Source organism: Felis catus, chromosome B4 (genome assembly GCF_018350175.1).
Source record: "Felis catus isolate Fca126 chromosome B4, F.catus_Fca126_mat1.0, whole genome shotgun sequence".
Lineage (NCBI taxonomy): Eukaryota > Metazoa > Chordata > Mammalia > Carnivora > Felidae > Felis > Felis catus.
In genome coordinates, this window is record NC_058374.1 from 134,139,298 (window position 1) to 134,150,703 (window position 11,406).

An 11,406-nucleotide genomic window follows, 5' to 3' on the forward strand; every position below is an offset into this window, starting at 1 on the left:
ATTTCTTAAGGTATTTATATTTGGTTTGTTTGGCTTTCTGTGCCTCTGTTCTGTTTACAATAAAAAGGTTTTTTTCAAAAACTAAATAAATTCTAAAGCCAAAAAGTACAATAGCTGAAACGGATAATTCACTAGGTGGACTTTACAGTCCAATTGGAGGCAGAAGTCAAGTGAACTTGAAGAGAAATAGAAATTATCCAGTCTGAAGAACAGAAATATACTGTAGAAGAATGGACAAAACCTCAGAGACCTATGAGATATTTTCAAGCCATCTAACATACATCTAATTAGAGCCCCAGAAATTGAAGAGCGAATGCGTCAGAAAAAACCTTTGAAGAAATAATGGCCAAAATCTTCCCAAGTGTGGTGAAAGATAACAACTTATAGATGTGAATTACATTATTGACCTTGATTGTATTGACATTTGTCCAACTTGTACAGCTCAGATTTATGCATTTTAGTGTATATAAAATTTACACTAAAAATAGAACTATTAATGGGGCACCTGGGTGGCTCAGTCCAACTCTTGATTTCGACTCAGGTCGTGATCTCACTGTTTGTAGGTTCCAGGCCTATGTCAGGCTCTGTGCTGGCAGTGTGAACCCTGCTTGAGATTCTCTCTCTCTCTCTCTCTCTCTCTCTCTCTCTCTCTCTCTCTCTCTGCTCCTCCCCTGCTTGTTCTGTCTCTTTCAAAATAAATAAACTTTTAAACAAAGAACTATTAAGGGGCACCTGGTGGCTCAGTTTGTTAAGCATCTGACTCTTGGTTTTGTTTGGCTCCAGTCACGATCTCGGGGTTTGTGAGTTCAAGCCCTGTGTCAATTAGAGCCTCCTTTGGATTCTCTCTCTTTGCCCCTCCCCTACTTGTACGTGGGTGCATCCTTCACACTTTCTCTCTCTCTCTCTCTCTCTCTCTCTCTCTCTCAAAAATAAGCAAAATAAATAAATAAATAAATAAATAAATAAATAAATAAATAAATAAATAAATTAGAACTATTAAAAACTCTTTAGAAATACTGTAGGGGTTGGAGTGTGGGCAGCCTTACAGTGACACAAATTTAACATGTTGCTCATGGCCAAACTTGGATTTGGTATGTAGATGTTCATTATACTCGTTATATTGTTATATTTAACCATTCTTATTAGGGGACATTTAAAGTTTATTACAGTGAACATTTTTATATACTCAGCTTTCTTTGAATTTCAAATATTTTCTCTTTTTTTTCAATATATGAAATTTATTGTCAAATTGGTTTCCATACAACACCCAGTGCTCATCCCAAAAGGTGCCCTCCTCAATACCCATCACTCACCCTCCCCTCCCTCCCACCCCCGATCCACCCTCAGTTTGTTCTCAGTTTTTAAGAGTCTCTTATGCTTTGGCTCTCTCCCACTCTAACCTCTTTTTTTTTTTTTCCTTCCCCTCCCCCATGGGTTTCTGTTAAGTTTCTCAGGATCCCCATAAGAGTGAAACCATATGGTATCTGTCTTTCTCTGTATGGCTTATTTCACTTAGCATCACACTCTCCAGTTCCATCCACGTTGCTACAAAGGGCCATATTTCATTCTTTCTCATTGCCATGTAGTACTCCATTGTGCATATAAACCACAATTTCTTTATCCATTCATCAGTTGATGGACATTTAGGCTCTTTCCATAATGTGGCTATTGTTGAGAATGCTGCTATAAACATTGGGGTACAAGTGCCCCTATGCATCAGTACTCCTGTATCCCTTGGGTAAATTCCTAGCAGTGCTACTGCTGGGTCATAGGGTAGGTCTATTTTTAATTTTTTGAGGAACTTCCACACTGTTTTCCAGAGTGGCTGCACCAATTTGCATTCCCACCAACAGTGCAAGAGGGTTCCCGTTTCTCCACATCCTCCACAGCATCTATAGTCTCCTGATTTGTTCATTTTGGCCACTCTGACTGGTGTGAGGTGATATCTGAGTGTGGGTTTGATTTGTATTTCCCTGATGAGGAGCGACATTGAGCATCTTTTCATGTGCCTGTTGGCCATCCGGATGTCTTCTTTAGAGAAATGTCTATTCATGTTTTCTGTCCATTTTTTTACTGGGTTATTTGTTTTTCGTCAAATATTTTCTTAGGATGGATTCTTAGCACAGAATTATAAGCTCAAATTTTGTGAATATTTTTATTAAAACCTTTGACTTAATTGGCTATACTAATTTACACTCCCCATCAGCAGTGTAGAAAATACATATCATACACCGCACCAGCTTAATTTTTTCTCGTTTTTCTCCATGATTGCTAAAGAAATTGTTATTCTAAGGATACCTAGTAGCCAGAGTATCTACTAGTGTATCTCATGACATAGGCTTTACCTACAAGAAGTGGATTCCTAGGCTTTGTTTTCTTTTGCTTTTTAAATGCTCATTTATTTTGAGAGGAGAAAGAGCACATGGTGAGAGTGGGGGAGAAGCAGAGAAAGAGGGAGAGAGAGAATCCTAAGCAGGTTCCACACCAACAGCACATGAGCCCAACCTGGGGCTCGAACTCAGGAACTGTGAGATCATGACCTGAGCCAAAACCAAGAGTCAGAGATGCTTAGCCAACTGAGCCACCCAAGCACCCTTTGTGTGTGTGTGTGTGTGTGTGTGTGTGTGTGTAAAGTGATAAAAAAAAATGGAAAGGATCAAGTTGAGGCTGGTCTGACCCTCCAGATGCATTCATGGCTGACTTTATCTGCTAGCCTCACCTCATGTATATCTGCTGATCGTTTGCAGGAGAGGCTGTTGCTGCCCCAGCTTGAAGAGTTATTGTTCTTCCTATTGAGTGTCTAGGTCACAATTAAGGTCCTGTCAGTACTGATATATTGATACTGATTAGGTATCAACAATGCCCCATCATCAGCACCTTGGAGTTTTTCCTAATCAGACTTGGAAGCAAACTTCCTGCAATATCAGATTATTCCAAATGTGAGTTCTTTGGTTTTCCTGTCCCCAGATTCACAGCACCTCAGGCAGAACTCTATGAAGCGGTTCTAGAGATTCAGAGAGATTGTCTGACGCTCTGCTCCCCTGGGACAAGCTTGGAGAACATCTACAGCTTAATGCTGACACTGATAGCCCAGAAGCTGAAGGAGTTGGGGATTGTGAAGAACATTAAGGAAAATAACGCCTTCAAGGTATGGCCCCTCTTTTGACCTCGGCTCTCAAGAACACCTGATGTGCTGCTGGGTTTCAGCCTCTAGAAAACTAATTAGATTTAAAAATGTTCTTTGTGATTCTTCATCTAGAAGAGGTTTAGATTGAACATGGATTAAAACAAAAGGAGTCAGTACTTATTTCTTCCAGAAGATGGCAGCACATTCTAGATCGTTGCATCCTGTGTAAGTAGCTCAGTGGGCAGAAAATATAAAATGAAGGCTGATGCAGACAGAATGGAAAAGGACACAAAAAGGATAAAAGGTTAACTCTCAATCCTTTTGTGGTGATTTTGAAAAGTAAAAATCATGGGGGAGAGTGTTTGTTGCTTCAGTGACATTGGCGAGACTAACAATATCCCCAAGGGCCACGTCTTTGGTGAATTTCATCTGTAGCCAAAATGTAATGATATTCAGTAAAAATGTAAAACCTTAGCTGTAAATTAAAATGCCAGGTGGCCACACCAAACAGACCATTAAGGCATCTCATCTCCAAGTTTAGGCTGCCAGGATTTCTTTTATCAATAGGAAAGACGCTATAAATTCCTCCTGCTGCTGCAGCCAACAAATCTAATTAACAGATAGGAATATCCAAGCCGGTAAATGCCTAATAATTACTGTGTTAATTTAATGTCCTGTGCCTACTCCACAAGTTGCTGTGAGATATTTAGTCTCCAGAGCAGGCTTTCTGAGAGGGACTTGTGAACATTGAAAAGAGAACTATTCTAACATAATCATCCTCCCTCCACCCTGAAAAGAGTTTCATTTACTGTAGTCATTGCTGGGGTTACCCAAGTCAGCATGTATGTAGTATATCAAATAGTGGGAACGGAAACTTGGACGCATTCGAATGCCATCAGCAGAATTGCATTTAAGAGGTAGCAGTTTATCGGGTCTCTTAGGCATTAACCAGAGGACAGGTTAAACCTAAGTGGCAGAACCAGGGGGGAGGTATTAACACATATCTCACTGATCGATACATGCCCAGCTTTCCCCTTAAGGGGTCATTGTCCTAATAACACTGTGGTGATTATCTTTTCCAGACTGCTCGAAAATACTGCCCTCATCACGTTGGCCATTACCTCGGGATGGATGTCCACGACACCCCTGACATGCCCCGTTCCCTCCCTCTACAGCCTGGTATGGTAATCACAGTAGAGCCAGGTAAGGGCAGGTGCACGCCCTGATCCCGTGGGACACATGACACTATCAGGTAGAAAGGTAAATGTTGCTTAGTTTTACCTGAACCAACATAATGAAATTAGGAGAGACAGGAAAATGGATCTCTTCAGTGTAGAAGGGAATTTTATTTTAGATTTTCCTTGAGCTTTCCTATTTAACATCACACAATTTGTTTCATTTGACTTCTCCAGTAAACAACAGATGGAGACTGCTTTCTATAAGTAGATATTAAGAAATAAATCTTTTTTTAAACCCTGCCTTTCCCGGGGCCAATTTCTACTCGTCTCCTGTTTAGTGGTGGGATGCTCACGCCTCTGAAGCCACAGGTACTTTCCTTCAGAGAGCTGCTCTGCTTCTTGGTGTCCAGGTCCTTTCTCCCAAGTTTGACAGGAAGCTGGCAATCTAATGGCTCCCCGGCTTGAACGATCCTGGGCAGTGGACAGAACTCCACAGAAAAGTGGTGGTCACAGTGGAGTGTAAGGATTGATGTTACAAGAGGGATTTTTGGTTTTGTTTTTTGTTTTTAATTTTTAGAGAGAGAATGAGGGGGAGAGAGAGAGAGAGAGAGAGAGAGAGAGAGAGAACCTTAAGCAGGCTCCATGTTCAGCTCAGAGCCCATGGGGCTTGATCCCACAAGTCTGGGATCATGACCTCAGTCAAAATCAAGAGTCAGATGCTCAACCGACTGAGTCACCCAGTACCCCAAGAGTGATTTAAAAAAATTTGTTGTTGTTGTTTGAGAAGGTGGGGGGGAGCAGAGAAAGAAGGGGACAGAGGATCTGAAGCGGGCTCTGTGCAGAAAACGGAGAGCCCATTGCAGGGCTTGAACCCACGAACCATGAAATCATGACCTGAGCTGAAGACAGACGCGTAACTGACTGAGCCTCCCCGACACCCCCCCAAAAAATCTTTAATGTTTATTTATTTTTGAGCGACACAGAGTATGAGCAGGGGAGGGGCAAAGAGAACTGAAGACACAGAATATGAAACAGGCTTCAGGCTCTGAGCTGTCAGCACAGAGCCCGATACAGGGCTCAAACTCATGAGCCGTGAAATCTTGACCTGAGCCAAAGTCAGACACTTAATTAACCAGCTGAGCCACCCAGGTGCCCCCCAAGAATGATTTTTAAATTGTCAAGAAAATGTATTTCAACAATAGATTTCAAGTGTTTTCATCTCTAAAGTATATAAATTATAGTTGGGACCCGACTTTATAGTACCCAGTCACATGTTGCTATTATGTATGCCTTATGTATTATTCAGTATAGTCTGGTTGGTATATGGGTGCTTCCTTAGACTTTGAATACATTTTCCTTCGCTGATCTTTTTTCTTTTTATCCCAGGGCAGCATCTGTGAGTATAGTGGAGGAAGTTTCCAGTTTCTTAAATATGAAAAGACCTGTTCTTATCTTACTTCATGATTAGAAAGGGGACTCTTAGAATTGTCCAAATGTCTGTTAAAGTCTTCCTGTTTCTCTCTTACTCTCCATTGTGTACATCAGTTATATTTATGGCTTATTGGAAAGAACTTACTTGAGTTTTTCTAGTTTATGGTCGTTCAGACTAATAATCTCAAAATAAGTGTTTTTCATATATTTTAAAATACTTTATGTCCTTATTTTAGCAAAGTTCCCTTTTCCCATGGGATGACTCGGGAGGGAAGGAATGTATTTATATAATCTACTGGTTTCTGGCACGTATTAACATACTCAAAAGTAACTTTAGTGGCCTGCTTGAACCACTAGAATATGACAGAATCATGATCACTATTATCACGGCCACGTGGCGCCTGTAGTCTGGTTCACAAAACTAGAGTAATAGTTCTAGCAATGATAGCCAACATTTATTGACCATTATGTGCCACACATTTTTTATGTGTATTATCTCAGTTAATATCCAAAATCTAGGTAGATACTGTTAGGATCCCAGTTCTACAGATGAATTGTAACACAGAGAGGTTAACTTACTTATCCCAAATCATCCACTTACTGCCATTTATGAACAGCACATTCTTTTTTCTACTTTTCAGGCATTTATATTCCAGAGGATGACAGAGATGCCCCAGAGAAGTTTCGTGGTCTTGGTGTGCGGATTGAAGATGATGTAGTGGTGACTCAGGACTCACCTCTCATCCTTTCTGCAGATTGTCCCAAAGAAATGAATGACATAGAACAGATATGCAGCAGGGCCTCTTGACCCTCACTGCAGCCCACGTGCAGCTCAGGTTCAAACGGGGTGTTTGTTCGCATCTGTGCGCGTGTCCTGAGTGTGTGTGTCTCTGTGTGCACATTTATACACGTGTTCTGTTTGGGAGTGTGGCAACTGTATGAATGTATGTAATTGTGTGTGATCTTTCTTTGTTGTAAGTATCTAGAAATCTGGAAAATTGAATTTTTGAACTGGATGTTACTACAACTTCAGTAACATTAACTCTGTACAGTTAATGACCAAGGCAGTTTGAATTTTTAAATGTAAAGAAAAATCGTGGTTACATATCTCCATGCATTCCAGTTAACACAATTAAATATACAAAAACTTTTCTCCTTCTCTCCAGGTCTTTCCCTTTCTGCACTTTGGCTAAGATCTACCTAATGTCATAAGATGTTTATGATGCTTGTATTTTGAGCTAACCACCAGTGTCTCTGCCTATACTAAAAACCACCTGTCAGTGATTGTGGGTGGCTAGTACATACCTTCCATAACTCCTGTCCATTTTTTCCAGATCCTACGTCTCTACTGGAGCCATATGAGCCCTTGTGGGCACTGGTGTCCTGCAGTCCCACCATTCAGCTCTAATCCAGATTCTAGCAACACTAACTATTAAAACAGTTTTGAGTTTTTCTTGCTATTTGGCTGCCTATGGCCTGGAAAATGTTTAGACTCTTGATAAGGGAAGAGATGGAAGAGAAAGAAAAACATATTTGTGTCTTCTGTAGATCTAGACCTCTGTCCATCTGTTCTCAGGCTGAAGATGATTCCTATCCCAGGCATCCATGCTTTCTTGATAGATTCTTAGTCCACTGACCCTTATGGCACACCCTAGAAGCTGCCGCCCCAGGGAAGAGGTAGATCCTCTCCTTAACCCTCTTGAAGTCGGAGGAATGGCACCCACGTTTCAGAGAGATGCTCCTGTTACAATTCTGTAGTTTCCTCTAGTGCAAAATGCGGAACTCACCAAGAGTTCACCAAGAACATCCTGTGATCCTTTCATTTCTCTAATATTAGCCCTTTAAGGGCAGTAGGAAGGAATCATATTTCCCTCGACACGGCACTGCCTGCAGTCATACAAGAACTCAGTTTGCAGAATGAATAGGGCTAGATTGTCACAGGTGGTTTATTTGGGAGCTTCTGTCCTAGAACTAGTGTGTTCACCTCCTTTAAACCTGGATATGGCCCAAGATGTACAGAACCTGCTGGTCGTTAGAGCGTAAAGTCAAGGGATTTTAAGAAAGAAACAGGCGAGGGGATTAACACTTGGTGTTAGATATTTGCCCGTCTTACCAGGAAAACCCAAGGTACACAGCCAAAAGCAGACACACGGCATCATCAGGGGACAAAGATCATGTTATAAATCAGTGATACACACGGTGTCCTGCCAGTGCTCACCCTCGAATGCTTGGCTCTGCTAAGCAGCTGTGGGAACGGATGGCCACACAGCCGGAGTCTCGTCCCCGGGCCTGTCCTCCCCACCTCCCTCCAACTTCTCAGCCCTATGCTACTTTCTAAAAGAAGGGGACTGAAAATATATCCACAACTTCTCACCCTCTGGGCTTCTGTGGCCCCAACAACCCTTTCCTTGGATTGAGTTTCCTTTGTTCATTTACAATACTGAAATAAGGAATTTCCTTTTCTGGCTATAAATCGTTTTCAGCAGTCTTCAACTTTCTAAGTAAAAGCCCAGTGACTTTTATGTATAGCGTCATACCTGGACATGAAACAGACTTCTGGTTAGAACCTAGTCAAGTTCTGCAGCTGTCACGAGCCACAGAATGGCGGTCGCAGAATTCTTCTGGTGATTTTTAGTCCCTGGCCCAAGTATATTGTCCTTTGAGTCCCAGATTAACTTCAGTAGCTAAGCATCGGATCAGACTATCAGCACCATCAAGAGCTGGCCTAGTGTTTCTGGGCCGCCTGATATATTCGGGATTTGTTAAGCAGATAGTGGTGCACAGTGCAAGAATCTCACGCGTTCTTAGCCACACCACAGACATGCCCCACATTTCCTCCATGTCGAAGTCTCATACACCAACCTCTCCGAATGAAAACCTTAATTCTCAGAAATCCTTCAAATGTTACACTAGGATCTTTCTCCCTCAGTTGAAGAGAGATGGTTGGGTCATTGATGATGCATGCCATCTAAATGAAGGAAGCACTTCCAGATAGGCTCTGCCACATCCGTTTGTGTGTTGGTCTCAGGAATTGCTGTTTTTCTTCATACTCAACAAACAGACTGTTTATTTAAAACACAGGAGTAGAAATACTGGAGTAGAAACCCTCCTCTTCCCATAGTCCTCATATCCAAATTAGGAAGGTACTCCTCATGAGATGACTTAAAGTTCTCTCTGTGTCTTCTTTTAAAACTTGGTTATTTTTTCACTAAGCTTTGTAACAAGGTCAGAAAGGGAAAAATCCTACCATAGACATTATATCTTAATTTGAGATAAAGATTCATAAAATAAGAAAACCCAAGATAAAGACATTGTAACTCATTAAAATAGGAAAATTGAGCTGTTATATTTTTCAAAGCTTAGATAACCAACACCCTCCTTTAGCTTTCTTGATAATACAAAGATTACAGATCTGATGCAGGAGTGCTGGCTCCCCTTCCCCCATGTCTGTGTGAGAGATCACAAGTAAGGCATGGGGACTGCCCACCAGGTCAGCAGTGACCTCAGAGTCCTTTGGAACACTGTGTTTCCAATAACCGCTACCAATAAAACAAAGTTGGGATCTGAGTCAGAACCTATCTGCCACCCCTCAGTTGGCATATGATCAACAATAATGTAGTGTGTGTGTGTGTGTGTGTGTGTGTGTGTGTGAGTGTTAGAAAATAAGTGAGGACCCAGGCTGGTGGAAGCATAAAGGACCCTCTTGGAAGAGGTTTTTATGATGTTAATTTTTTTTTTTTTTTTTTTAATTTTAGTTTCCTGAGGTGGGAATCTGTCACCTAAAACTTAAGCTGATAGGGTTACATTTTAAGCCTGGGAAAATATACTTCAAGCTGAAGTGTTTAATGTTCCTAATGAGAAAGTGAATGCATCATTAATGCTAATGTTTAATGAGAGCAGAATTCCGTTGTCACAAAGCATGTGGGTCCTCCTGACTGTTCTTAACCTCTGCCTAAGTGTCACTGAGGAACTTGGCGTGAGCATCAGTATTGCTCAGATCAGGGGTCCCCACTGAAATCAAGGCCTTACAGGGTGTGCTCAATGAGGATCTGAGAGAGCTGCAGGCTTTGTTAGCATTTCTTAATGCTTTGTATGACTTTTGTGCAATTATACAAGTTCAGTTTGAACAGAACGCTGTTACTTTTTAAGGCTCTATCCACTGAAAATAGGTATGTCATTTCCCAACAAGGGAAAAGCATTTATTACTATCATTTTAAAAATAAACCATATAACAGTGTGTGGCGTGTATGTGTTATTTTCACATCTAGAGTTTACAGCTTTAAATGTGAGAACATTTTGTTTTACAAAATGTCTTATAAAGAGGCACACCTGGCTGGCTCAGTCAGTAGAGTGTGCGACTCTTGATCTCAGGGCTGTGAGTTCAAGCCCCACATTGGGCGTAGAGATTACTTAAATAAATACATATTTAAAAATATATAATTTAGGGACACCTGGGTGGTTCAGTCAGTTACATGTCTAACTCTTGATTTTGGCTCATGTCATTACCTCATAGTCGTAAGATCAAGCCCCACATTGGGCATCGGGCCCCTGTCCTGGGCATGGAAACTGGGTGGGATTCTCTCTACCTCTCTCTCTCTCTCTGCCCCTCCCCTGAATAAACAAATAAAAATTTAAAAAATATATACGGAGTATTAACTGCTGTCACAAAATCATGATTTAGACTTGAGATGATCTTATCAGAGGGGGTAAATGAATGGATTAGATCCAGCCAATTAAAAGATTGACTCAAGTATCTAATGTATAACATGGTGACTATAACTGATAATGCCATATTGTGTAATAGAAATGTGCTGAGAGAGTAGAACACAAATGTTCTCACCAAAAGAAGGGGGGGGGGGATAAATATGTGAGTTGATTGATACATGTGTTAATTAACCAGATGGGGGGACATCCTTTCACAATGTGTATATCAAGTCATCATGATGTACACTTTAAATATCTTACAATTTGGTTAGTTACACCTCAAGAAAACTAGGGGGAAAAGGTTGACTCTCCACAAAACTGACCCATAGGTCTCCAGACAGCCCCTGTACCACTTAAGACTATAAACGTTGGCCATGAGCATTTTATGAAGGATGAATTTTGTAGGGAAGTAATACCAGTGTGCAAAGTTGTAAATTTGTGAACTTTCTCAGCCATATAAAGAGCCATAAATGTGGCCATTTCTTCCTAGTAGGAATCCTCTTTAAAATCTGAAGCTTTCTGGCTGGCTCAGTCAGTAGAGCATACAACTCTTGATCTTGGGGTTGTAAGTTTGAGCCCCGTGATAGGTGTAGAGATTACTTAAAATCTCTTAAAAAAATTTTTTTTAATCCTTAAATAAAATCTGAGGCTTTCTGTAAAGCCTCCAAACATTTTTCACATACTGGCATACATAAAAAGATATTTGTAATTACTGGGACCTTATGAAGATAAAAAGCTTCTGCACAGCAAAGGAAACAACCAACAAAACTAAAAGGCAACCAACGGAATGGGAAAAGATATTCGCAAATGACATATCGGACAAAGGGCTAGCATCCAAAATCTATAAAGAGCTCACCAAACTCCACACCCGAAAAACAAATAACCCAGTGAAGAAATGGGAGGAAACATGAATAGACACTTCTCTAAAGAAGACATCCGGATGGCCAACAGGCACATGAAAAGATG

General features: G+C 41.0%; 1 protein-coding gene across 6 annotated transcripts in view; it reads left to right on the forward strand.

Moving 5' to 3' along the window:
* The window catches only part of XPNPEP3 (X-prolyl aminopeptidase 3), a 77,157-nt gene extending 67,184 nt beyond the window's left edge, over window positions 1–9,973 (forward strand). For 5 of the 6 annotated variants that reach the window (XM_023257515.2, XM_023257517.2, XM_023257519.2 and 2 more), the window contains 3 exons: window positions 2,968–3,148; window positions 4,210–4,330; window positions 6,378–9,973. In XM_023257515.2, coding sequence (XP_023113283.2) covers window positions 2,968–3,148; window positions 4,210–4,330; window positions 6,378–6,544 — 469 coding nt within the window. In that variant the 3' untranslated portion in view covers window positions 6,545–9,973. The remainder of the gene's footprint in view (window positions 1–2,967; window positions 3,149–4,209; window positions 4,331–6,377) is intronic. The other variant, XM_023257516.2, reaches the window with a different exon arrangement.
* Window positions 9,974–11,406: the final 1,433 nt, after the last annotated feature.